This window comes from Falco naumanni, chromosome 9 (genome assembly GCF_017639655.2).
Source record: "Falco naumanni isolate bFalNau1 chromosome 9, bFalNau1.pat, whole genome shotgun sequence".
In the NCBI taxonomy this organism is placed as follows: domain Eukaryota; kingdom Metazoa; phylum Chordata; class Aves; order Falconiformes; family Falconidae; genus Falco; species Falco naumanni.
Window position 1 is genome coordinate 9,284,407 of NC_054062.1, and position 26,624 is coordinate 9,311,030.

General features: G+C 39.7%; 1 protein-coding gene across 5 annotated transcripts in view; it reads left to right on the forward strand.

Moving 5' to 3' along the window:
• The first annotated feature begins 838 nt into the window (after positions 1–838).
• The window catches only part of SETX (senataxin), a 32,198-nt gene continuing 6,412 nt past the window's right edge, over positions 839–26,624 (forward strand). The window contains exons 1-23 of one of the 5 annotated variants that reach the window (XM_040607516.1): positions 839–850; positions 1,538–1,733; positions 2,532–2,712; positions 4,574–4,784; positions 4,988–5,097; positions 6,988–7,207; positions 7,504–7,623; positions 8,639–8,810; positions 10,328–10,418; positions 11,270–15,856; positions 16,561–16,663; positions 17,209–17,385; positions 18,071–18,300; positions 18,835–19,002; positions 19,558–19,714; positions 20,579–20,680; positions 21,140–21,252; positions 21,969–22,040; positions 23,306–23,455; positions 23,958–24,065; positions 24,954–25,141; positions 25,545–25,637; positions 26,259–26,423. In XM_040607516.1, the coding sequence (XP_040463450.1) occupies positions 2,533–2,712; positions 4,574–4,784; positions 4,988–5,097; positions 6,988–7,207; positions 7,504–7,623; positions 8,639–8,810; positions 10,328–10,418; positions 11,270–15,856; positions 16,561–16,663; positions 17,209–17,385; positions 18,071–18,300; positions 18,835–19,002; positions 19,558–19,714; positions 20,579–20,680; positions 21,140–21,252; positions 21,969–22,040; positions 23,306–23,455; positions 23,958–24,065; positions 24,954–25,141; positions 25,545–25,637; positions 26,259–26,423 (7,517 nt within the window). In that variant the 5' untranslated portion in view covers positions 839–850; positions 1,538–1,733; position 2,532. Of the gene's footprint in view, positions 921–1,382; positions 1,734–2,531; positions 2,713–4,573; positions 4,785–4,987; positions 5,098–6,987; positions 7,208–7,503; positions 7,624–8,638; positions 8,811–10,327; positions 10,419–11,269; positions 15,857–16,560; positions 16,664–17,208; positions 17,386–18,070; positions 18,301–18,834; positions 19,003–19,557; positions 19,715–20,578; positions 20,681–21,139; positions 21,253–21,968; positions 22,041–23,305; positions 23,456–23,957; positions 24,066–24,766; positions 25,142–25,544; positions 25,638–26,258; positions 26,424–26,624 lie in introns of those variants that run through there. The other 4 variants (XM_040607515.1, XM_040607514.1, XM_040607518.1 and 1 more) reach the window with 4 other exon arrangements.

The following is a 26,624-nucleotide window of genomic DNA, read 5'->3' on the forward strand; positions in this document are numbered from 1 at the left end:
AGAACCATGGGACAAGTAACATTGGCAAAGCTCTGTGTAGCAGGCTGCGTTGTAAAGAAGAGCATGGCCGATCCCTCAAGCCTGAGAGGTGCCGCAAGTCCCCTAAAAACTGCGGCAATGCAAGGAGATATGCCACTTGGAGCATTTTCTCAGCATATTAGTGGCCTGAATGGTTGTAGAAAAAAAATTCTGGGCCATGTAGCGCCCTCAAGGATGGAGACAGGTGGGTGGCCAGAGCTGTGTGCAGCACAGCTGCACCTTGAAGCTCAGGAGCATCCCGGTGGCAGCTGCTGAAGATCAAATGGGGACCTGCCTGCCCCCCAACTCCTGCGGAATTGGAGACAAGGGCCTGCAGAAGGGCAGAGCCTGTGCCACCCCCCGAGTCCTGACGGCTCGGCAGGAGCTGGGGCTTTGCCTGGGTGAGGGCCGCAGGCCTGGGCCATGGCAGCACTGGGGGGGCACGGGGCTGCGCAGCCACTGCCCGGAGCCACTTCCTTTGCATCGGGGCTACGAGGGAGCGTGCCCCCCCACCGGGTTATTGCTTCAGGCTGTTGGGGAACGCCCCGCGCTTGGGGTTAGGGCGGGATTTTATTATTCCGGTACTAAATCCCACCCTTGAGGCAGTGCCCTGAGCTGTGCTCCCCGGGCCCTGACACCACCTGGGTTGTTGCTAGAGTGCAGCCCCTTTCACCCCGCCGCTGCGTGCCTCAGTTTCCCCGTGCCACCCCCGGCACGGCCCCTTTAAGGCAGCGGCGCCGCCGCGGCGGGGCGGGATTTGGCCGCGGGGGCAGGCGGCCCCGCCCGCGAGGGGCGGCCCGGAGCCACTTCCGGTGGTGGGCCGGAAGCGGGGGTCACCCCGTGGCCTGAGGGAGGGTGGGCCGCGACGGGCGGTGGGCACGTGGCGGGCGGCCGCGGGGGAGGTGAGCGGGACGGGACGGGACTTCCCCCCGGGACCGCGCCGCCGCTGCTGCCTTTGCTGGGGGGGCCTAGTGCCGCTGGGGTTTCCCTTTGTTTCGGCGGTGCGGACCCGCTGGGCCGGCCCGGGCCTGCTTGGCGGGAAGCAAGCGGTGCAGCTCTGGGCTCCGGTCCCTTTTGGGGTGGCGGGCCCGGGCAGGGCTGCCGGGGAGGGGACGTTTGGAGGAGCTATTTGCGTCACGGGGAGCGGCTGCGGCGCTTTAAACCGGGAAAGCGAAGCTGCCTTGTCTCGAGCGGCCCGGCGGCGGGTGCCGGTACCCGTTGGTGCGCGGCCGTTGGGACGCGGCGGCAGCGGAGCGTTACGAGCAAAGGGTTCAGTGCGCGGCCGGGGTTTCTGTGTCCCTGCGCGCTTGTTAACCTGCGTAGATAAGTTTTTACACTTTGTGGTAGAAAAAGGTGCGATAGATACTGTCTTGCCCGCATTTGCGTGACGGGATTCAGGTGTGAGCCATACTTGCCACCTCAGTAAATGTGTGTTTATGTTACTCTAAATACCAAAGTAATTCTTAGTCTATAACATGTGAACTGAACCGCTTTCCGATGTTTTACCGTTTTGCTCTAGATCTTTGGAACAGCGTCACCGTCAAGCCTTGGTCACCAGGGGATGGATTATTGAAGATAACAGCTTTGCTGTGGTGCGCTCGAGGGCATGTATGGCTGAGGGTGTCAGCCTCCTTCCCTGGCTGCAGGGCAGCACCCTTCTCTTTCCCACCATGTGACCTGGCACACCTGCACATCAAATAGCTTCTTTTCCAAAGGTAAATACTGTATTTCCCCTCCCCCTCCCCCATGTGCATGTATGTATGGGGAAATGCATGATCTTGCTTTATCTAGATTTCTCTTGCATTTTTTGTTATGCTGAATAACAGAAGCAGCTACCATCTTTCCTTTTACACAGTTCAAGTGTTCATGCTTTTCTAGTATTCTGTTGAGTTTTTCAGACTAGTAGGATCAGAGATGACTGTATGGCTGCTTAGTGAAGAACTTTTAGAGGAAGCAATCTGTAGTGAGAATTTTACGATGTTTTCTAACTGTAGTAATAACGAAGACAGGAAAGTTTTGTATAAATATTCTTTGCTTTTGACAACAGGGATTTGTTGACCTATAAATTTTAGCAGTAGATTAAGGAAAAAAGCTAATTAAATTTTGTGCTTTATTAAATCTAGATCCCACAGATGTCAGTAAAGCAATATAATGAACTTTAGCATTGTAGTTCTGGAAAGTATGTGTTAAGTGTGCAAGAGGGTTTTTTTAGCATGTAAAGTGAATTTTCATATGTTGTTTCCTAGGCCTAGGGTGCAAATTATGCAGTTTGACTTCATGATGCTTTACTCTTAATGTTTGCCATTCAGCAGGCATTTTTCTGTAATGCTCATTTAATGCTTTAATCTGTGTTTCTTGGTTTTATTGCGTGCACCTGTGTGATACAAGAACATTGTATACTGCTAATGAAACTCATCACACTTGAAAATTAGGTACTGTTGTGGCTGAAAGGAAGTATTTTTCCACTTTCAGTCTTTGGATTTCTGTTAATTCCTTCTCTTTTCCATCCAAAGAATGAGCACATGTCGATGGTGTACACCTAGTGGTTCTGACACCACTGAGTTCCTGAAGAGCTATGCTTCTAAACAGTTGCCCCTGGAAGATTTTGAAGGATCCAATGATGATCTCTGCTACTGCTTGGAGTGTGTGGTTGAATACCACAAAGCAAGGGAGAAATTGCCAAGGTTGCATGAGGTAATTAATAAAAGACTTTGGCTTTTGCTCATTACTGAGTAGGAGGACTCAGAACTGAAAGAAAACTTCATAAGAGTCTTCTGTGGTCCAGCCTCGGTGTAGGGGGGAGTTTGTGCAGGGGTTGTGGTTTACTGGTTTTTGGGAGTAGGGTACTTTGTTTTTTAACTGCTTTTTTTATATTGAGTTGCAAAGAACTGATGGTAAAACAAGATGACCCTATTGTTTTGCATATCCCTAAATTAGCAAGAACTAAAACAGTAGGGGGAAGTTGCCGACTAGACATGATAGCTTGAACTTTATTCATGCTGTGATGGTTTGATGTCTGAAAAAAAGAACACCTGCCAAACAAATTAACAGCTCTTTTTCTTTAAAGTATTTTCTTCTTCTCTCTCTTCTTGGGTTTGTTTTGTTTTGGTTTGCTTTCATTTCTCTCATTCGTAGTTTTCTGTGATGCTCAAATTTTGGAGAGCTGATCTTGTAAGCCTGTGAGATTATGCGATTAAAACCAAAAAAGTTAAAAAGCCTCTTTATTTTGTTATAAGGCTTTTGTAATTCTCCCTCGTTAGTGTCCAATTTTATATTTTGGAAAGCTTATTTTCCCTTATGTGTATATATATGTAAAATGGCTATTTGTAGCTAATTGGTCATATTTCAGACGTCTAAAAAGTTGCTCTTTAAATTAGTCAGCTAGACTTCTGTGGAGGGCAATCCCATCTGAGCTTAGATTGGAAATAAGTGGAGTGGCTGGACTGCTGAAAGTTCCTTTCTGTATCTGTTAATTGTAGGAAATAAACTTGGTTTCTAATTGAGGTTTGGAGCAGTTAGTTTAGATGAGTAGTGTTCAGTGAGCTTGTCCTGGTCTCAGCTGGGATGGAGTTAATCATTTTCTCAGGAGCTAGTACAGTGCTGTGTTTTGGCTTTGATGTGAGACCTTTCAGTTCCTTAGGCCTTGTTAGTGAAAAGGCTGGAGGGGCACCAGGAATTGGGAAGGGGCATAGCCAGGGCAGCTGACCCAGCCTCACACTTGGTGTGTGTACCTGGCGGGGTGGCCAGGATGGGCAGGTCATTACTCAGGGACTGGCTGGGCATGGTCGGTGGGTGGTGAGCAGTTGCATTGGGTACCAGGTGTTTCTTCCTTTCCCTCTGGATTTTCTTTCCCTTCCCCTTTTCATTATAACGGTTATTGTCATTATTGTTATTATTTTTCTTTTATTTTTACTCTATTTCAACTATTAAACTGTTCTTATCTGAACCCTTGGGTTGGACATTCCTTTCCAACTCTGCTCCCCATCCCTCAGTGTGAGGGGCTGGGGAGTGAGCGAGTGGCTGCGTGGTACTTATTTACCAGCTGGGGTTAAACCATGACAGAGCTGAATCCCCTACAAAAATTCAGTAAGTCAGTCTGTTTGCATTGTTTATGTTCACTCCCTTCCACTAATACATTGAGAAATACATGAGAAGGCGAGATGCTAAAATTGCTTTTCCCACTTTCCTGGTTGTTTTCGGTATCGTGCAATTCTTTATATTGGTCAGTGGAACGAAGTTTTGTGACTAACCTATGGCCTGAGATAATTATTGAATGGTTTTTGGATATTTAACAGTTTTAAAAATGCTTCTGGTTTGAATGCCACTCTTATAAAAATTACTTCGTAATCTTAACTCTGAAGCGAGAGTTTTGTGATTTGCACAATCTGGATTCCCATGTCAAGACTTCATTACTTCACACCACGCTTGGAAAGAAACTTCAAAATGAAATTTTAAGTTTTGGAAGTCTAGTTAAGGTTTCTGCATGTGGTAATATTGTCCTTAATCACTTTCTTCACAAGTGCAGTTTGATTAGTTTGTTTTCCCTGCTGAATAGGTCCTGTGGAAGTTGGAAACCTCCCGTCTTGTTGCCCACATTGAGAAATCCATGCGGGAAGAAGATGGAGAAGATGATGAGTTGTTTATAGTGGATGAGAATGGAGAGACACCACTGTCTGGTTATGTGGGCCCAGATTTTGAGAATAACCTACGAGTGCCCCTTGTAGAAATACTGAAATATCCGTATCTGCTGCTGCATGATAAAGTCAGTATGTATCTTACTGTATACAGTTGGAAGAGAATGGTACTGTTTCTACTGAAGGAGGTGAAAATAACAAATAGTAGTTAAACTGAAACGACTGTGTGTGTGTATATGTATTTTACATTTATTTTGACACTGAATAGTGCAGGGTTTTGTTGTTTTGTGATCATATAAATTATTCCTTACTATAACAGTGTTTTATCCTTTTAGGTGAGCTGTGTGTGGAAGTGCTCTGTAGAATGGAACAAAGTCACAACTCCTTTCAGGTCTTTGAGAAATATCCAGGAATTTATCTCTTTTTGGTGCACCCGAATGAAGTGGTAAGTTACTTTTTCTGTTCCACTAAAACTTTGTTTTAAATAGCATCAGAACAGATTCTTATTTTCAATAGCAAGAATGTGAAAACAGTAGCATTCATAATTTTAAGTGTTTGATTTTCTGTATTTTTTCTTTATATATGAAAATGAGATTTCAGTAGGAATATAGTTACGCTTGCTGAAGCAGAGAAGACCCTTCTAGAATCACTTTACTTTTTGCATTTAGTCAGCCAAAGTTACAAATGTTCAATCAAACTGTAAATTTCCGTCCTATACTCCAAACAGAATTCTTCTCAAATGGGCCAGAGTTTGTAATTTAGTATATTAATCCTCTTCTCCTTCCCTGTTCTTTCTCCATTCCTAGATGCTTTCGTGTTTCAGTAATACTCAGAACCTTAAAAATTGAAAAAGAGAGAATAGTAGTTACTTGCAAGAAGAGGTGTTCAGCAGTGCGCTTCCTCTTAAATCGTCACTGAATTTTGTCATTACAAGGAGGCAATGTTGGTTTTTAATTGATTTGGGTATTACGTGGTGGAACAACTCAAAACTGCAGATTTTTTTTTGTTTTGTTTGTGTCTGAATCCATATGGGATATTTTAATATTGAACAGCCAGAGATCAAAAGTTCATTTGAAAGTGTAAACAGGAGAGCTCCCTTCTTTCTGATATTTAGAAGTGTCAGCTGATCTTGTTATCATTTGTGCTAGTGTACATAGCAGAGATTGCTCTCATTTTGAATCCAGTCTCTTAAGAAACTAACAAAAAGAAATTTTGGAATGCTGGTGGTGTCTAGATTGATAGGGTTGAGAGGCTTTGCAATTGCAGTTGTTACCAACACTTCTATTTTTTTGCTGGTTTAAAAGGATTTGAGGGATTACAAAAAGACCTGACAGTCTCAAAACAGTACAGATGTGTGCCTGTGTTTTTGCATTGTTTTGAAGATGATGTATAATCCAGCAAGAAGACTGTTCCTTCAAACTACATATACACATCCTAGAAGTGAAACTGGTATCAATAATAAGGAAGAGTACTGACAAACAGTGATACACAGAAGACTTAGGAACATACACCCTGCTGCAGTTGGGCAGGCCTGTTGGACCAGTGACTTCTGGTTTCGTGCACCATGTTAATACTGAAGGGAGACTTGAGTGCTTTCTTTTCATGACCTTAGAAAAGGCCCTGTGTGGTATGTTTATCTGTAAATTGAATTCAGATGTGTAACTCAAAGGAGTATTGAATTGTAACTCAGCTGGGCTGCTTGTTTATATTGTGAGAGTGTGTGTTCGTACCATCTTTTTTCCACCTCATTTGATGCAGCTTTGGAAAGTCAGGTTACATTTGCATGGCTGGTGAGCAGGTTGTGGCTTGTGCCATTTCCAAGGCTGGCTTAGTGAAACACCAACATGGAGTACAAAATTTCAGGTTGTCCTAAGAAACAGTAGAAGGTTTAATAGTATTGTACTTCACACTTTCTCAAACTCTGAAGCTTTCTCAGTAGGTCAGAGAATGATTTCACCAAGGCAAGAAATGACAAGTGTCCTGTGCTGACAGCACAACTTCACATCTGTTGTTACAGTAGTAGTATACAGTTATCCAAATAGAAAATGTTGGTCAGTAATGCTTAAACAATAAAAAGCAAACACAAACTCAAATACACATGAATCCCAAAGAGTTTTATGTGTAACTATTACCCTGAATTTTAACTTTGTTACATCTTGTAGGTATACAAGCCTTTTTCTAAGGTTATTTTGGAAAAAAACTCTTACTTGCAATTATGAGACCTTACTTTAGAAAAATATACTTCTGTCCAATTTGTAGTAGCAGTGTCCTCATCTTACAGCATTGTGATTTTTATTTGTTCTTTTCATTAATAACTTTTGTTTCAATCCTTAAGATTCGTCGATGGGCCATCCTAACAGCAAGGAATTTAGGGAAGGTTGACAGGGATGATTATTATGACTTACAGGAAGTGCTGACTTGCTTGTTCAAAGTTATTGAGTTGGGGCTCTTTGAGAATCCAGATATTTACAGCTCTTCAATGATTGAAAAGGGTAAACTCATCCTTCTGCCATCTCATTTATATGATACTGCTAACTACAAGAACTATTGGCTAGGTGAGTATAATCAGAAATGAATTTGTATGTGTAGTCTTTCCCATCTTGTAAGCACCTTTTTCAAGTTAGAGCTCTGTTACTTCATAGGTGCTGTTTATTTTGGGGGCATGTCAAATGGGAAGATTGAACGTTGCAACTGCAGTAGCAAGATAGTGTTTAGTTAGTTTCATGCTGCTGCTAATCTTTGGTCAAGTGTTACACTGGTAATGGCATTTGGAAAATGGTCCATGATTTGGTGAAAATTAGTTTTTTGCAAATATATGGACAGGTTGCTTTTTTTTTTTTTCTTTTTGTAGGGATTTGTATGTTGCTAACAGTGCTGGAAGAACAAGCTATGGACTCCTTGTTACTGGGCCCAGACAAACAAAATGATTTCATGCAGTCTATACTTCACACCATGGAGGCAGAAGCAGCTGGTAACTAATTTTGATACTGAGATTAAGACAGTTCAGAGCTTGCTTTTCATCTTTATCAAACTTCCTTGTTTAATTGAGTAAATTCTTAGTAGTGTAATGCTAAGGTGATTTTAAGCAAGGCTTATCTTCTGGAAGATGGCCAATATTGCACAATATTTGGGCAATACTGACAAATGGTATTCAAGCTCACTCTTCAGTGGAGGAGGGATGGTGGTGCTTTGCGTAAGGCTGACTTAGAGGTGTTGAGAGGACAAATCTATGATTTCTACCATATTGTTTTCATTTAATGTACAGGTTTTACGGGGATGCACACTTCAGTGTGGCATGAAGTTTGAGTTTTGAGTCCTAAGATGAAGAAATGCTGCCTTCTGAGTTGCCACAGCTTGCTTAAAATTTGACTCTTTTGTCCATCTGTTTGAGGGAAGCCCTTTTGCAGTTGGGAATTTAGACTTCAGAACTTAGACTGGTAGCCCTTGGGCTGTTCTTGTAGGCCATGTGCCATGGCATAGCCTGGGAATGACACGTGAGCTCAAGACCAGGGCTGCCTTTTAAATGACTAGATCTTTATAAGCCTAGTACATTTATTGAGGATATGATATTATCTTACGTGTTGGAGGAAGAACATGCTTGAAGGAAAATCAATTGCTTCTAGCTTAGAGTTGAAGTAGAAACTGTCATAGCAGTGTAAGTTGTATCCACTTTTTAGAACAGTAGTGCAAAAATCTGTGTGGAAGAATCAATTTCATAGAGCTGGGAAATGTTAGTAATAGTTATTCAGGTTGCTGTTGATTTAAGACTGTGTACGGAGCAGTGTCCATACAGATAAGCAAGTTTGACTTTTTCTATTCTTTTTCTGAGTTCGAAAGTATAGTTGTAACTTACTAGACTGTGTATCTTTTAATGTTAGTATTTAAGAAAAATCAATGAAAACCAACTACTCTCAACTTCAGCTTAGCGTAGGAATGTCCAGGACTCTTGCATTTCAACTCTCCCCAATATTACTCATATGTTTCAGATGATTCTACTGACCCCTTCTGGCCAGCGCTACATTGTTTCATGGTTATTTTGGATCAGCTCGGATCTAAAGTGTGGGGTCAGCTTATTGATCCTGTCCAGGCCTTTCAAACCATTATCAACAGTGAGAGCTACAACAATGAAATAAAAAATATACGCAGTAGCTTTAAGAGGTCAGTTTTATGAAGAGACTAGAACAGTTTTATGATTTTAATACCAGGTAGTGTACTAGCTTGGTCTTGGTTTTCTTGTCAGTGCTGCCTTAATTTGTGTTGGGGGAGGGAGGTGGCAAGTGAAAAAAAAAAAAAATCTTATGTTGCCAACTTCAAGCAATGAAAAGATGAAGTAGGTCCCCCAAGCTTGTGAGGTTCTTCTAAAAAATACATGCTTTTTGACTACCGTGATATCTGTTACACTTTTCAGGATATTTTTTTTTTCCCCTGAATCAGGAAGGCTGCTAACTGTTCAGTGTTTGTTTATTGCTATAATCAATTTGCACTTTAACGAAGATTGCCGTGTCTGAGACTCTTGGTAAAATTATGGGATTTTTGGTGGATAACAGTTTCAGATTTTACTGTAGTTCCAGATGACAACTGATTTGAGTTTACTTTCAGCTTTTGTAAAGACTTAAATGTTTCTCAAGATTAGATTTAATCAATGGTACTGTATGGTCTTAAAAATTTTACTCCTTTTGCAGATGTATTCCTTTCAGGGAGGCTACTAAAGTGAGATTCATGGAACTGTCCTTTAATAGCTTGGATAACAGTGAACTGCTGAAAGGAAGTGCTTTAATACACATAGGTTTTGGAAGGTTTTGTCTTGATATACTTATATCCTGATAAAATGGATTTTGTATATCGCTTCTGAGTGACAATATTGTCCATATTTAACAGAAAGTTAATTATGTGAAGTGTTTATTCAGTGCAGAAGTAGTTGGTTAGTACACTGTTAGGAAGTGTGGAAATCCCTTCTATGGGAACAGAATTTTGTTACGTAAATTTGAACTCCCATATTTTGGCAGATCGTCCCTTTTAAGGATTTCTGTCAGAATCCAGGCCTCAAGACTTCAGGAACACCTTCTGTTTTGGAAAACTGGAATTGTGCCAAATTGTAAAAAGTTGGTGGAAAACAGTACCTGGATAACTATACCAGTTGTTTACTGTTTTCCTGTCATATATTTTGATTCAACTTTGACTGACAATGTCTTAAATATTCAGTATTTTTATATGTTATGGATAGCTACAGATACGTATACATGGAATGCTTTAGATAGCTGAGGAATGCATGTTAAAGGGAGACTTTCTTCAGTTAAATCAGCTATTTGAGTGTTGTGTTCAAATAGTTGCATACAAAGTTTATGAGTATGCAGCCCTGTTGAGCTGCATTTATGCATATAAAATTCAAAGAAAATGGAGTTCTTCTGGGTCTCTGTTCTAGGTAGTCAAATCCACGGCTCAGTAGAAAGCTTTTTCCTGAGGCCTTCTCTTCCCCCCCCTTCTCTTACAAACAGGATAGAACAAGCTCTATCATTTTAAATATGATATCTCTTCATCGGTATGTTTCATCACAGACAAGTTCTAATAGTCAGATGGTCAGTATCTGAAAAGTGAAATTTGTGTCTTGGCTGGTTGGCTTTCTTATAGTTTTAGTTAGTTGTGTGGAACCTATAATGATTTGTATTTCTTTTTAGGACAAAATCTGAACCGGAGTGGGACTACGATGATGATACGGTTACTTGCAGTCAGATTGTGTATAATTATAACACAGAAAAGCCTCAAAAGGTATTCAACCAGTATTTTACTGCCCTGTTCTTTGAACTGTGATCACTGAATGGCACTGTCAGTTTAAACCATCTATAAAACATGGAGTGGAAGATAATTCTGTTTCTACTAGTAATGTAGTAAAGAAAAAATATACTAAATAAGGCACATAACAGTGACGTATGTTAAACAGCATCCAGTGTGGCCACTTCTTGTTTAACTGGTACTTTCAGGCTGTAAGAAGAACATGTTTTAGAATTAGGCAGGGATGGTATTAAAGGCCAAGAATTTGTATCAAGATTGAAACAAACATTGTTACCTCAGCAAAAATATGAATTCGTTTTTTAAAAAAGTTGCTGATTGTGTTTATGTATTTTACGTTTTGTTTCTCAGGATTTTAAACTAATACGTTGAGTATGGAGTAGTGATGTACGCTTTGATGTACTTTCAGATATGGGACTGTTGTCTAAAATGGCACTATTATATATATGTTATAAAGCAGAATAAACATTTGTGAATGTTCTTTGTTTTGTTTATGAAATGCCTTTCAAAGGCTTTGAATGTATATTTGATTGAGGTTAAATTACGTCAGCATAACGACATCTTTGGAGAATTTATTTTTAAAGGAAATACTACTTTACACTTCATGAGTTACAATTTAGGAGATTAGTTCCTTATACATACATTAGTTTGATTTTTTTATTTTTTGCATTTAAGTTAAAATCTGAACTACATTAGGATATAAGAGATGTTACTATTTAATGAACATGTATTTGAAAGAAATTAACCTTTACACCTAGAAAAAAAACCTGGGAGATTAAACTGTGCAGATGTGTGTAATGGGGATGATGTGTGGTGAATTTATTTTTCAGGATACTGGATGGAAGACTGCCATTTGTCCAGACTACTGCCCCAACATGTACGAAGATATGCAAACACTGGCTAATGTGCTTCAGTCTGATATTGGCAGAGATATGCGTGTCCATCACAGCACATTTCTGTGGTTCATCCCTTTTGTCCAGTCACTTATGGATCTCAAGGACTTGGGTGTAGCATATATAGTAGAGGTCATTCACTACCTCTGCTCAGAAATCAAGAATATTCTCAATGAAAGAATCCAGCAGTGTGACAAAATCTCTGAATTTTTTCTCCTGATCTTGGTGTCCATTATTGAGCTACACAGAAATAAAAAGTGCCTGCATTTGCTGTGGATTAGCTCCCAAGAATGGGTGGAAGCCGTGGTGAGATGTGCTAAGCTTCCAGCTATAGCATTTACACGATGCACTGAAAAAGCATCTGGACATTGTGTGAGAGGTTCATCAGCTGTATCTTTACAAGCTTCTAACTCTGTGCAGCACGCGTGTGTGCAGTTGATACGCAGCCTTCTTAGAGAAGGCTATCAAATTGGGCAGCATGCTCTTTGCAAGCAGTACCTAGACAAACTCAATCTTCTTCTGCGAGGAAATCTATCTTTAGGTTGGCAACTGAACATCCAGGAAACCCAGGAATTACAAATATGTTTAAAGCAAGTTATAAGAAGTATAAAGGGCAGAGCATTGAATACCTCTGTGGCTGCAGGAAACAATGCAAACTCTACAAATTTGCCTGCTGTTTCTATAAAGCAAGAGAAGAGTGCAGGTGGTGATAGATGTAGGATGAGTGTACATGGCAGGAGTGACCTTTGTTCACCATTTGCTGTCATGTCAAAGGAAGGTGGAGATGAAGATTGCCAAGAGAACCTGTTCCCTACTGGAAAGAGTACCTGTGAAGAGGAATGTAGAGATGCATCTGAAAGTTCAAGCTCTTGGACATCCACTGAAGGCCTCTTGAATATTAAAAAGGAAGTTAATGACTGGACAACTCAGGAATATATCTGCCCACAGAACGCTTTGGCAGCAAGAGTATGTGGGAACTTTCAGGAAGACGGGAACAATGATCTTGTGGGAGGGAAATGCAATAAGGATAACGAGTGCTTTAATCCAAGTGCCCAGCATTCAGATTTCAGAAGAGGTGGCGAGTTAGAAAACAAAAGTGAAGCAGAACCCACAACACCAACATGCCTGGCTGCTCAAACTCGTATTGGTTCTCCAGAACATGTTCACAGCTCAGATCTAAAGGAAAGCAATATGTCTCCCAGTTCCTCTTTGAAGTTTAAAGTAGATGTGCCTAGACTGATGAATTTGAAAAACAAGATACAGAAAACTGAATGCCCTTCAAAAGTATTGCAGCTAGTGAAGCCATACAAATTGAAAAACTGCAGTTTAGCAACAAGTGCTTCAAAAGGAGAGGCAAAACAACCTGTGTTTTGCACTGACTATCAATGTACGAGCAAAGATTGTCCTAAACATCAGGGACAGAGTACTGTGTGTGAAAATGAAACCTCTGTCAATACTCCATCTTCGAGGTGTTGTGAAAGTACACAGAAGAAAAGTGTCAACAGTGCGTTTCAATCCAGACTGTTTCCCACTAAACAGATACCAAAAGAAACACCAAAAGATTGTTCTGTCTCCTCTAAAAATGAACCTGGTATGCAGGAAAATGAAGATGGCAATGATTTGCTCTCAGGGATTAATGACACCTTACTGAAAAAAGAATCCACTGATGAAAAACCAAGTTCATTGTTAAAGTCTGTGTTTAAGAAAGACACTGACATGCAAACTTCAGACCGGGAACAGCCTGATTTAAATTACTCTGTTAAATATGACTCTAAAAGTCAAATTTCAAAGATCGTTTGTATGGATAAAACTTCAGCAAACAGTCATGTTCCATCTACCTCTGAAAAAAAGAGGGATATGTCCAGTCCTGCTGCTCAGATCAGGCCACTGTCAGTGAAGTGTGAATCAAGTGACAGGTTGTTCAAATTCTCAGAATATTTCAAGAGAGAGAATAATGCAGTGGGGAAGAAAGAGGAGGATTTTATGAAGATGGTTTCTGGAGATAATACTTTAACAGACTCCCAGGTTGATAAAGAACTCAGTAAATTATCTTTAACTGCATATGCCAAAAGTGTCAATTTTCCCTTTGATTCAAGCCAAGAAAGCGCAGTACATCATAATGTATGTGATATTAAAAGGAAAGTGAAAGGTGCTGTAAGATCTTCTAGCGATGGCCAGAATACCAAGTCTCCCTGCGATGTAGATTGCCCTGACAATCAAGTCATCATAATTTCAGACTCTTCTGATGAAGGAGGTGTGCCTAACAAGAAGGAAACAAAGAAAATTGATGAAGATGTGTGTCCTGAAAAGCAGCCTTCAACTTCTAGCTGCATTTCTAATAGTGATAGCAAAATAGAATCAAAGATGCCAGGCTCTCTGATGTCTCTCGAAGAGTGTGAATCTCAGTACTTCGAATTTGAAACAGAAGATGATGTCTTTTCTGTTTGGCAAGATACTCAAGCATATAGTATGGAAGAAACTCAGGAGTATAAACAAGGTTGTGTTTCAACAGAGGTTGACAGTACTAGTTCAGATGACTTCCTGAATGATTGCACGAATCAGTGGGGTTATGATGTGGATTACATAAGTGACAATACCACGGAAGAAGCAGCAACAGACTTGGCAGAAAAGCAGATAGAAGATGTGTCTCATCAGATAAAATCTGATAATACAAACGAAGTAACTAATTCAGCACTGCAGGAATCTGTTAGCAAGGGAAATGCAAAAGATGAACTGGAGGGTTTTGCAGACAAGGATACTGTTGCTAAAGACTTGACCCTGGATTCAGAATTGACTCAACCCAGAGCATCTACATCTAACATCTCATTAGCTTCAAAGCTGGCCCTTAAGAAGAATAGTGTAAGCCCACAGAAGAATATAGCAAAATCTAAAGTAGCAAGAACTGTTCAAAGAAGTCCTAAAGCCTCTCCTGTTTTTAGAACAGCACAAAATAAAAAACTGCTTCAAAGTATTCCAAAAAATTCTCAACCTGGCAGGTCAATGCCTGCTGTGGTTCCTCCAAGGAAGGTTCGGCAGTGTCCTGCGCCAACATCAACTGTGGAAAAACTTGGTCTGAAGAAGGCACCCCGCAAAGCGTTTGATTTATCCCAGCGCTCTTTAGAGAGTCTAGCTCAACTGCGCAGCTATGGCAAAGCTGCAGGGAGAGTTGGAGTTGCACAGAAACAGAAGGTTAAACTAATTGCTCCTCAGAGTTTGTCTATAAAACATAATAAAAAAATGTTAGCCTGCCAAGACCTTCAGTTTTTAAGGCAGACGAGACCCCCAAAAAGTGCCAGAGTGAAAAATCTTGCAGGAAGTTCTGAAAGTAGGAACAGAAAAGTTAGCAAAATGGTTGTAAAAACTATGAAGCAAAAGCCTAAAACTTTTGAGTGGGCATCTGTTGAAGGGTCTGTTGAAAACCAGAGAGAGGAAAAAAGGAAGGAGGCTGACTCTTCCTCTGCCAGTGAGAGAATATTTGAAAGCCTGTGTGTGGAGGAGAAGACATGTCTCTCTCAAATGCCTAATTCTTCAGGTTCAAACAGAAAATCAGAGGATAACAGTATGAGGGTTCCTCCTGTACCTATGGATTCAAGTCTCTTTTCTGTTGCACGTGTTGGAGATGATAAAGATGAACCTCCAGGAGGATGTTGCATTGTCCAGCCCAAGTGTGAGAAGACAACTTCAAAAGAAAATGGGTGTAAATTGAATGAAAACAGTGAAGATGATGATGATGATCTGTTTTTAACTCAGTCAGATCCTGTGGATATGGAATTATGTTCTGAGGAGGAAAGTGTTCAAGTTAACGTTGAAGTTGGTAACAAACCAGAGGAAACTGATACTGCTGAAAGCCTTCAGCAGAATGAATCCTTGACTGTTGTGAAGTGTAAGTACAAAGACTGTATGGAAAAAGTGGAAAAGCCAGTAGAGTACTGTAGTAAGCATTCAGCCACCAGCTCGGAAGCTGATCACTTGTTTGCCAAACCTTCTTTCATGCCACCTTCTAAAACAAGAAAGCCTTCCACTACCAAAATTTTCAGCTCAGCAAGTTCTTCACGGAATGCAGCCTTCAGCAAGGATCTCGAAGATATTAAAAAGTTACCACCAGCTTCAAAAAGCAAAGTGAATGCAGCAAAACCAGTCGTGGTCAGGCCACCAAATGCAAAGGGTATTCCAGTAGGAAATCAAACCTGCAAGTCTTCAAGTTTCAGTAATGTGTCTCAACCCCGTATTTCTAATGTTCTCCAGTCAGGAAACAGACAGAATGACAATGCTTCAAATATTTCCAGAAGGCCTGCCCAAGAACCATATTATTCTTCCTTTCTTGGCACTCAGCAGCGTGATCATAGTATTTTTGTTAATGAAGTTCTAAAGTGGACTTACGACATGTTTATGAACCTCAGCCAGTTTGGACCTCCAAGTACTCTCTTGCAGTCTGTAGTAGCTTCTGTTCCTGTCCGATTTCAGGGATACAATGACTATTTTAATACATTTTTCCCCTTGATGATGCTAAATGCCTTTGAAACTGTAAGTAGCTATCTGCCTCTTGATTTGTTTTCATCAGTTTATAGTACATTTTACCAAGAGATTAAGAACTGGTTTATGTCCTTTGTCTTCTGAAAATGTTCTGGTACAGATCTGAATAGAGGAATGATTTGGGGGAAATAATCTGAACAGTTATGCTTAAGATTGAGGACTGTCACCACCCCAATGAAATTTTTTTCTTTAATTCACAATAGCATGCAAAAGGAGGAAGAAAGGAAGTGGTTCCCCTTTATAGCATATAAAGCTTAAAACAGAAATCTTTGAAAACTTTAATAGTGATGAAGTACAGTTCCTTCAATTAAAGCCTGCATGCTTTCACGTTCAGTCATTGCGTCACTTCTCCCATAGAAATAAGGTAGAAAATGAAGTCAGTAACAGGCTAATGCTGGTATTTTAAGGTGTAAATGCAAAAGGGGAAACCCATGTTTACTCCGAAGAGCTGTATAAGAAAGTACACGAAAGGGTGTGTGTGTGGGGAGGAAGCACTTTTGCTTGCCCTCTGTGTTTCTATGTAATGTGTATGCATATATTAAGAAAGAAACGGGCGAGACTTCGATGTCTTGTACTTGACAGCTTTCTTTTGGTTTTGCTTAGTGTGTTTACCCTTTAAGTCATACTAAGCTATTCTTTTGATGCACTATACCCTTGGAAGTATTTTTATTCGGCTTTTACTTTCCAACACGTAGCTGGCACAAGAGTGGATAGAAAACCAGAGAGTAAGAGAGGAGAAGAGTTACTACTTCTACTTACAGAACTTCTATGCTGACTTGAATACAGCAGAATTTACGGGTAAGAGTTTTTGGGGTGCTTTTTGTTTTTGGTTTTTTTTTTTTTTTTTCCAATAAAACCTTCTTCTACTTTTCAAGTAGATAATACCTTGTAATGAGCTAGCACTTGCAGGTAGTTTTTTTTTTTATTTGCTTTAAATACAGAAAGGATCCTGAATTTGCTATTTTACAGAGCACAAGTAACAGAAGTACGTATTTAGCAGGGGATTTGTGTCTTCAGTACAAAAAGTTATTTGATTGCTGTTGGAACACTTTCCACCTCACTTATTTGGGATTTTGTTTCACCTTCTTTTGGTAAATAAAAATAGTCTATCACTTGCTCTACAGTGCTCTCTGTTCAGGCTTAGGAATGCAGGATGGAGTTATAAGTCTTCATAGACTTCTGCTATAGCTTTTAATAACTTTAAAAGTTACAGATAGGTATTACTGAAGTATATATAATAAATGTTAATTGTAGTACTGGTATGAAAGTATAGTAACCATAGTTATGAAAGTATTGTAACCATAGTCCTTTTAATTTTCTAATTTTAAATGTATTTTTACTAGCTCATTTTCAAGAAAGTGATTTGGCAAGGCAGCTTAATCCAAAGGAGGATGACTTAGTCTTTTTGGTGGTCCGAAAGGAAAAAAACAGCTTTAGGGAAGAAAGTGAGGTGGAGAGCCATATGGTGAATCACGTTGGTCTTGTCACACGATTTGGTCGTGCATCTGGCTGTTTAACTAGTAAGTAAATGGGGCTGAAATGAAAGTGGATTGTTCTTATTACTGTAAAATGCATCTTCATAGCTGGCTGTTGCTAGTTGTAATATATCACTTACCTCAGAGGAAATGGACTTGCTTTTCCACTGTAGTATGTGTGTTCCATACTAGAGGCTTCATAAAAAGCCAGGAACTGAAGCTGCAGACCTGCTTTCCATGCATTTTTCTAGGGACTTCCTTCAATACAGATGTTAATACTTCATGTAAGAACAGAAACTAATGACGATTAAGTGCTTTGCCATACATCTTTAGGAAGGGCCATGAACTTCAGTGTCTCACTAACTAGAACTTCCACTGTCTTCTGGAACTGAAGTTGTGGATTACCAGGATTATCAAGCATCAAGACTAACGCTGCCCGATTAAAACAGTGATCCGAGTTATTTTACAGAGCACTGTTTTGGTTTTTGGTTTGTTTTGGAGTGTGGGGTTTGGTGGTTTTTGGGTTTTTTTTTGTGTGGGATGATGGTGCTGGTGTTTGGGGTTTTTTGCAAGAATTAGTTTTTGGCTCCCTAGTAGAAGGCAGCACTTGGTTCTGGTGAATTCTTCTAGTGACCTGTTTGAATATCTTTCAGTTAACAATTTGGATATTCTTTTGAATTCACAATTTGTGATTTGTTTGTTTGGTTTTTTCTCCTCTCCATTTTAATAGGACAAAAGGAACAGCATACCATCTGTCATCTTTCTGTGCAAACTCGAGGCAATTTGTCATTCTTCATAAATAAGCAAGTGAAGTGTGTGGTGGTTGGCTCCCTGGTGACCACACATCGAAAATTCAGAGGTCTACTACTATTGAACAGGAGTCCCCTGCTTAAACCCATCTTAAATCCAAGTTACAGCGACTTCTGTCCCAGAGACTTGCCCGTAGCTTCAGGAAGTGCTGTAAGTGCTGCTGCTAGAAGTGATAGTTAGGGGTGACCAAGTGGGCATTTGGACCCTGCGAGTTTCTCAAAACTGGTTTTGTGTGCTGTTTTTGAAATGACCAAGCACAAACAGCCAGGTTTCAAAAGCATTGGGGTGCTGTGCTTTTCAGAGTGGGTTGATTGGGTGGGGAGAGAGGAGTCTGAATCTGCTCAGGTATTTCTGCTGTATTGATGTCAATACTAGTAGTGGACTTCAAGCAGCTTTCAGGGGTTTTTTTCCCTTGCCGGAGAGGTGTCTGTTCAGGAAATCAGGCGTCATACGGAAAAGGTAATGTGAAATAAAGGTGTGTAAGTGAAGCCTTCATTAACAGTTTTTGAATCAGGGTTGGGTGTGCATGTAGAGCAAACCTAGAATCAAAAGCCTTCCATGCCCTTCAGGTTTCTGAGTTGTAGCTAGAGGGGTGGGGGACATTCTGAAAATGTACAAAATGAACATGGGAGGTATGATCAACATTAAGTAATATGTTATTTTCCCCTTGTCTGTTACCTTCAGGTATTAGATCTGAATGAATACAATGAAGATCAAAAGAGAGCCATTGAGACAGCTTATGCCATGGTAAAGCAACATCCAGTGCTTCCCAAGATCTGCCTCATCCACGGCCCCCCTGGAACAGGGAAGTCTAAAACTATTGTTGGACTTCTGTCTCTTGTGTTGAGAGAAGTAAGTGAATCCAATGTACGTGATTGTCATGTGCTGGTGTTTGGTTTCCCAGTGGAAGTCAATGATAGCTTGAACTAAATGGAAGTGTAGTGTTGATAATTACTGGGGGTGTTATTCATTAAGCTGATTTAATTAAATCTGTACAGGGCATAAAGGTGGAATTAATACCTTTTGGGCATCTTGGAAAACTTATTTTATAGAACTTAAAAAGTAAAATCAAGAAAACTGCACAATCAGTAGTATAAACACTTGTTACAAAAAAAATACTTAATATTTTTATGTATCGAGGAATGTTGTTTGGCCTGTCCCATTTAATGGTTTTCATATTAGCATCCAGTAGATTAATCATGTACATCGTTGTTGAAGGGAATTTATGCGAACAGTATTAATACATTTGACTTCTTACTCAACGTAAGACGTAGCTTAAGAGGGGTTCAAGTGCAGTAGTCCCCATACTCTGCATGCTGATTAAGATGAGCCTACAGTCTGACTTTTAAATCACAAACGAAAACAATTTAAAGAGCCTGTCTTGGTTTATTGTTAATTAATCTACAGAACACTAGGAACGAGAAAACAACTAAAAAAACAAATTCCAAGATCAAGCCAAACCGTTTTCTAGTTTGTGCACCATCAAATGCTGCTGTTGATGAACTCATGAAAAAGATCATCATTGCATTTAAGGAAAAATGCCAAAACAGACAGGAGCCTTTGGGTATGGATTATTTCAAAATTCTGTTTATATGTTAAATAGACAAAGCCTGAAGGAGAAACTGGAACAGTTGATTACATATAATGCTTACGTGCTACTCTAAGCAGCTTTTGTCTCTTAGAGAACATGACTGGTACATCCTCATACTGTTATTAATTTTAATGTGCTTTTCTAAAAGGTGTGTTACATTTTTCTTGAAATAAATTGCACTTTGTCTTTTTATAGGCACTGACCCCTTTACTCTTAGTGTTAGTTTCAGTTCACCAAGTACTCTTTAAAAATTTGAATGCAAGACTATTAACTTGATTTTGAATAAAATTAGACTTTGCTGACCATGCTAAACAGACTGAAAATTTTTACATGTTAGAACCTCTGACTTTTTTTTTTTCTCCTCCAAGTTTTTGACTAACACGAAGTAAATGAATTCTGAGCAAGCCATCTAATCTGTGATGGGGGAAAAAAAATCTGCATTGTAACTACACATTAATTTGGTGTTCACTTACCGGCTGTGTTACTGATAGTACTCAGTAATTTTCTAACTTAGGAATTCTGTAAGTTCTAGAGAAAGAAACCTGGGAATAAGAGATGGTTCTGTTAATTCAAAATAACATTCTTAACTGTTAGCCACCACTAAGACATAGGCAACATCTTTTTTTTTTTTTTTTAAGAGTTTGGTATTATTGAATTTTATTTTTTTTTCTGTAGCTGGGTTTAGATCAGTACAGATAAATTGTTGCAAAACCCTGAAAAGCAATAAAGGAAAAGCCTTGTTTGATATCCATGTTTTTTAATTTTTTTTCTCTCATACCAAAGTGCAGAGATGATTGGAGCAATCTAAAAATTTTTTGGCTCTGATTTTGTAAACAGGAAATTGTGGTGATATCAAATTAGTGCGACTTGGTGCTGAAAAAGCAATCAACAATGAAGTCCGGAGATTTAGCCTGGATAAACAAGTTGAACATAGAATGAGTAAGTAACATGCAAATCAGACTTTTCTTCTATTTTCTTCAAGAGCTTAATGTTTTATGCTTGGGACTCTGTGTCCTTTAAGAAGGAAGATTGTTTCATAAAGCATTGTTTTTCCCAGTCTTAGTGGGAGAGTGTCAGCTTAAGTATGCCTAAGTCTAAGCAAAAGCAAAGAAATGAGTGAGACTATTCTTTGTTCTGTTTAAAAAGAAATTACAGTAAATGTGTGTTAAAGCCATAATTCTTAAGCAGTGTGGCTATGCAGTGTTTGAGAGCTACACTTGGAACCAAGTCTTACTACCTTCGTTTTACAAGATAAGACCTTAGTAAAAAAAAAAAGAAATGCAACAGAAAATGAGTTTGTCCATTTGTTCTTAATAACTTAAGATGGGTGACTGAAAGCAAGTGTCACTGTAGCAGTTTTTCTATTCTACCTGTATGTTCTCCTTGGTTTTATTGTAGAACGAAGGCCATTTGACTGTGATCAGGATATACAGAAGAAAAAAGCAGCTCTGGATCAAAAGCTGGACATGCTGTCTCGTCAGCGTGCCATGCACAGATGTGAGAAGAGGGAGGTAGTAAGATACTTGTATTTGTCGTTCCATTTGTGTTTTCTGTTCATTAGTGAATCCAAAAAGAACTCTACCTTTAATGCCATCTCTAAGCAGTAACTGTCTCTTAACCTGCTTTTTAATCTAATGGAAATGTTGGTTAGCACTGTGAAAGGGAACAAAGAACTTTAGATCAGGATTTTTTTTGTTTATTTATAGTAGGACTTTTGACTGGTTGATTATGCCACTTCTTGCTCTAGTGTTGAGTAGTCTTTATTTGGTTCTGTCACCAGTTAAGTTTTTAATGTAACCATATTTATGAATCTTAATGATTTAATTTGTCTGTATACTTCAAAGCTCTGTTCTTATTTAACTGGGAATAGTAAGTTACCCTGGAATATGAGATATCAGGATGTGTGTTGCGCTTGGAAGTGTTCCAGTTGTTTGTCTAAAAATTTAGCATTTGTGCTCAAACTACAGATTTCTGATGGTAAACCATTTTCCCAGTTGCAGAGAAATGTAAGACGTAGTATTGTGTCTTGCAAAGTCTAAATATGTTGACAGCTTTCCAAGAAAGTGGCCAGCTTCTTCAGACACATTTGGTACTAAAAGACAGTCTGAACAAGTCTTAAGTGTGTAGGAAATGTATTAGGGTATGGGAAGAAAAAAGGTTTATGGGAAATATGTGGTGGTAATTATTTCTGATATGTGGTTTCTCTATCTTTCCCCCCCCCATCTAGAGTCAAATATTAGATGATGAAATTGGCAGACTTTCAAAGGAGAGACAACAGCTTGCTTCTCAACTAAAGGAGGTAGGAATTTATCTTTAAGGCAGCTCTTTAATGAACCTCAGCTGATGTATTTATATACTTGATATCCGTTAATTGTGGTGGAGATTTGGTTTTGATGTGGCTGGGAGTATTTATAAAGTAGTAGGTAAATAGTAGTAAGTTATGGTGTGAAATGCAGATGTGCTCTGGCTGCATATTGAAAAAAAACCCCAACATCCACTCACCCCCCCACCCCTGAAAAAACAACAAATGGATGGGAATATTCCTTCTGACAGTTAAGGGTGAATTTTAAACAAAATAGGGAAGTGTTCTGAAGACAGCTATGAAATTATGGTTGATGGTGGAAGAATTTTTATTTTTCCAACGAAACGTGGCTGAAAGGAGTTAACTCACTTTCATTTAACAGAAAATCAATGAGGGTTGAAGATACATACTAACCTTTCAGTGTTATTTAATAGAGCACACTCCAACAAAAAAGGAGTTATCAATCAGCCAAAGTGCTGACTGAATCAGTTGTGAAGCAGCACTGGCTGAACATTGCATTAAAAGCTGTATAAACCCATATGCTCAGAAAATGGCCTTGTAGAGAGAAATTGGGAAAAACATTCCATAAACCACATTCATCTGGCAACTCTGACATTTGCACAGTGTATGGTTGGATTCAGTGATCTTAAAGGTCTTTTTCCAACTAAACAATTCTAAGATTCTATATTTGTCAAAGAAAGTGATAGAAACAGGCATGTCCTCGTGTTCTAGGATGTATCTATCACCACTGCCATGTCCCTTAGTCTTGCTGGAACTGAGATACTGTGAAATGTTTCTAAGTAAAGTAACAGCTGGAGGAATTTTTTTTGTATGAGGTGATAGATCTGAAAGTGGAAACAGGCACTAATAGCAAAACCAGTAATTAAGGCTGAGTAGCATGAATCATGAGATGAATGAAAGTTCATCTTTAATGAATATATGCTGACCCTTAATGGTCATGGAGGCATGTGTGATGGCAAAGTAAACATTGCTCACAGTGTGTCTGGATAGCACGGCTGTAGAGATAAAGGAGTACTTCCATTTTGCCACCTCAGTGGTGGCGGCCTGTAATTTAAAGTGAAAGTAACATTTCAGTTAAGTCAACTTGTGACTTTCATTTGTAATAATGGAGATAGTTTGATTGGGATGATGCATTAGGCATGATCTGTTTGGCAGTTTGAATTATCCAGGTAATTAGAAATTGCTCTAAGGTGGTTTAAGAAAGCTAAAAGAGGAGACATGGTGTCCTGTTGTACTTGAAGGTTCGGGGGCACTCTCAGAAAGTACAGGCAGATATCATCTTGGAGGCCGACATCATCTGCTGCACGCTGAGCACAAGTGGAGGAAATCTGCTGGAATCTACATTTTCACGGCTAGGAGTGGATCCTTTCAGCTGTGTCATTGTGGATGAGGTCAGTAAAGTACGTAGAACTACGAAATGTTCCACCTCTAAGGTCTGCCTTGCTCTGCTTTAGGCTACTTGTGATTATTTGGCTACTGGTGTAATATATTGTGGGTCAACTGCCCCATCCCCACCTTTTAACTGATAACCAGCCTGTCGTGCAATGTAGAGCCATGAGAAGTAAGAGTAACTTTTAATTGCTTAATTGCTTCTTCTTCGGAGTTGTTTGGTGCTTTAGTGGCAGGTGGCTTTTACTTAAAAATCATGGTGGAAGTGTGGCTCTTGTAGAGATTTCCAGATGGTTGGGTTCTATATGCATCTGTTTGGGGAGCTGTGCTTATTTACCTGTAGGTTTTTTATTAAGGGAAAAAGCTGCCACCTTCACCCACCCAGCCCCGAAGACTTAAAAAGCATTTGAGTTATTCTGGTTTGCTTAAAGGAAGTTTAATATACTTTCCTCCACTCCTTTGTTTTCACAACTTTGCTTTTTGTCCTGTTTGCATATACAAAAGGCAGGGCAGTCCTGTGAGGTTGAAACACTGATTCCACTGATCCATCGCTGTAATAAACTTGTCCTTGTTGGAGATCCCAGACAGCTCCCTCCTACTGTAAAATCAGTAGTAAGTGTTTGTTATTTTTTTTAATGCTATATAGTGAATGTAGTATAAGAACAGTATTTGTAGAAAATACATAAAGGGAAAAAAAAGACACTTTGAGTGTCAATTCAGGATGTTTATCAGATAATAACTTTTGCCCTGCAAGTTTAGTCTCTGTTATGTGAAGACCGTATCAATACTGCCTTCAAATGCACGTGTAAAGCTGATGCAGTTGTGTGAGTGCAACCTTTATAGACTTCCCTGGTGTAGCGTGGAACTGATTTCATGCACCATTAAGGATTAGCTATGGCAGTACGGACTTCAGTGCAACTCAGCACTTGGTTTGTTACGGGTGTTGAGTTGCGGCAGGCTCTGTTATTACATGAGCTTCAGTCACCATCACATTCCTTAAGGAATGGAGAATGAAGGCTACCTGTTTGTATGTGGACTTCCTTGCCCTACAGATGTGTTCTAAGGATGAGCATATAGCAGTGCTTTCTTTATCCAACAGTAAAGAGAACTGTTTTAAACATCTGATAAAGAAATGAGGAAAACCAGACTGACATCTCTAGAAGGGTAAATTTTCCGGAGGCTGTGTACTTGTTTAATGAAATCCCCCCTGGAAGATCTTGCTGTTCATTATTGTTGATGTTTTTAAAATCTTACTATGTTGGGACTCACAAAGGAAAGTTGTCTTGCTAAAGACTACACTGACAAAAATTCAGATTTATGCAGGTGATCTTTACTGGAAGAGTAACACAAATAGAAGATTGAAGTACAAGTAGTTGTCATTTTGCGAGTGATTTGGAAGTTTAAAAGAAAACACCAAATAGTTCTAAGTCCGAAAAGCAAATTCCTGTTGTTAGTTTGGGACCTAATTCCCCAGAAGTCATCACATTTTCCCGCTGGCAGAAAGCTCAGGACTATGGCTACGATCAGTCCTTGATGGCACGCCTGCAGAGACACTTCGAGGAGCAAGTGCGGAAGAATGTTTTGCAAAGCCTGCCAGTTGTGCAGCTGACTGTGCAGTACAGGATGCACCCTGACATCTGCCTCTTCCCATCCAATTATGTTTATGGCAGGGCTCTCAAGACTGACAAGTGAGTAGTTCTCTCGTCTCCTTTCTGAGCAGCTTAGTTGCTGGATGGGGTTAAACCATGACGGTATTTCAAAGAAACCTTTTCGTATCAGGATATCCTTTTGAGTCTAAAAGTTTTGAGATTGTGGGGTGGGGGAAGATGCTTAATGGGAGAAAACTTGCATTCCATTTCTCGTTAGTGCAGGCTGCGATACATAAATTACCTAGATCACTTAAAATTAAACATACTTACTGCTTAGAGTTCATTTTCAGGCCTCAGTATGTGCAGGTAGCAGTGAAAATTAAGGACTGTGGGGAAAAAAAGCTGAAAGTTGCTTGTATTTAATAACCATGGTGTAAATAAATTAAGTATCGGTTCCTAGAATTTCTGTGTGGTTACCTAGTGATAAAAATGTTGTTTACAGAGCAACAGAAGAGAACAGATGTTCTCCAGACTGGCCATTCCAGCCCTACCTTATTTTTGATGTAGGAGATGGTCGTGAGGAGCGAGATAATGAGTAAGTCCTGCATTTTACTCAGCCAAACTTCAGATTTGCTGAGAATTAATTACCTGCAGAAGAGTTGTCTTCTTGATTGTTCACAATATGCATTAAGTAGCCAGAAGTGCATTTTCAACTTCATTTGATTGAATTTTACAAGAAAGCAGGTGTTAAATATTTGGGTTTGGTTGGTGTTTTTTTTGTTTTGTTTTTTTTAAAAAAATCTGAAACTGGTTTTCATCCTGGTTTGGCTATCTGTCAGATGCCAGTGAATGCCTACAATCTTACTAACTAAAGTTTCCACGTTCCCTGATTTTTTTGTTTTAATCAGTGAATTTCCTTCCGCAACTGCATGCTGAGGGTATGCCAGAAGGTGGCAGGCTCAGTCCTTCATTTCGCCTGTTCGGTGAGGAAAGGAAGGCTATGTAGTCCTAGGGGAATGTCAGGTGCAGCCTTTTCCTGCTGAAACCCCTCCTCAGGGCCTGCTTGCAAAGTTCTTTGAGCCTCTGTGTGAAGGGGGCTGCAAAAGTTCAAGACGAGGGCTTTGACTTGCAGTCCCCCTACAAAATGGGCTGAAGGGTTGAATCTGAAAGAGCTGTCAGATGTATTTCTGTAATGTTTCCATTCTGTCTTGTTCAGCTCTTTTAGTAACCCTCAGGAAGTGAAGCTGGTGTTGGAATTAATAAGAACAATTAAAGAAAAAAGGAAGGATCTGGGACTTCGTCGCATTGGAATAATTACCCCTTACAGTGCACAGAAAAAGAGAATTCAAGAACAAATGGACAGAGTGTTTAAGAGTAGCAGGTAAAGAAACTGTGAATTTCAAAGGTGACTTGGCTTTTGCGTGTTAGTCCTTTGTTTAGCCTTTTAAAATAATGGCTTTTTTTCTGTGCTACTGAAATCTGTATTTAGTCATGCCTTTAAAGGGGGCATGCAAGCCTTTTGCTTAAACCAGGCATGGCCTCTTTGTACCCTTTCTTAGCTATTACTTGTATGTGTGCTTTA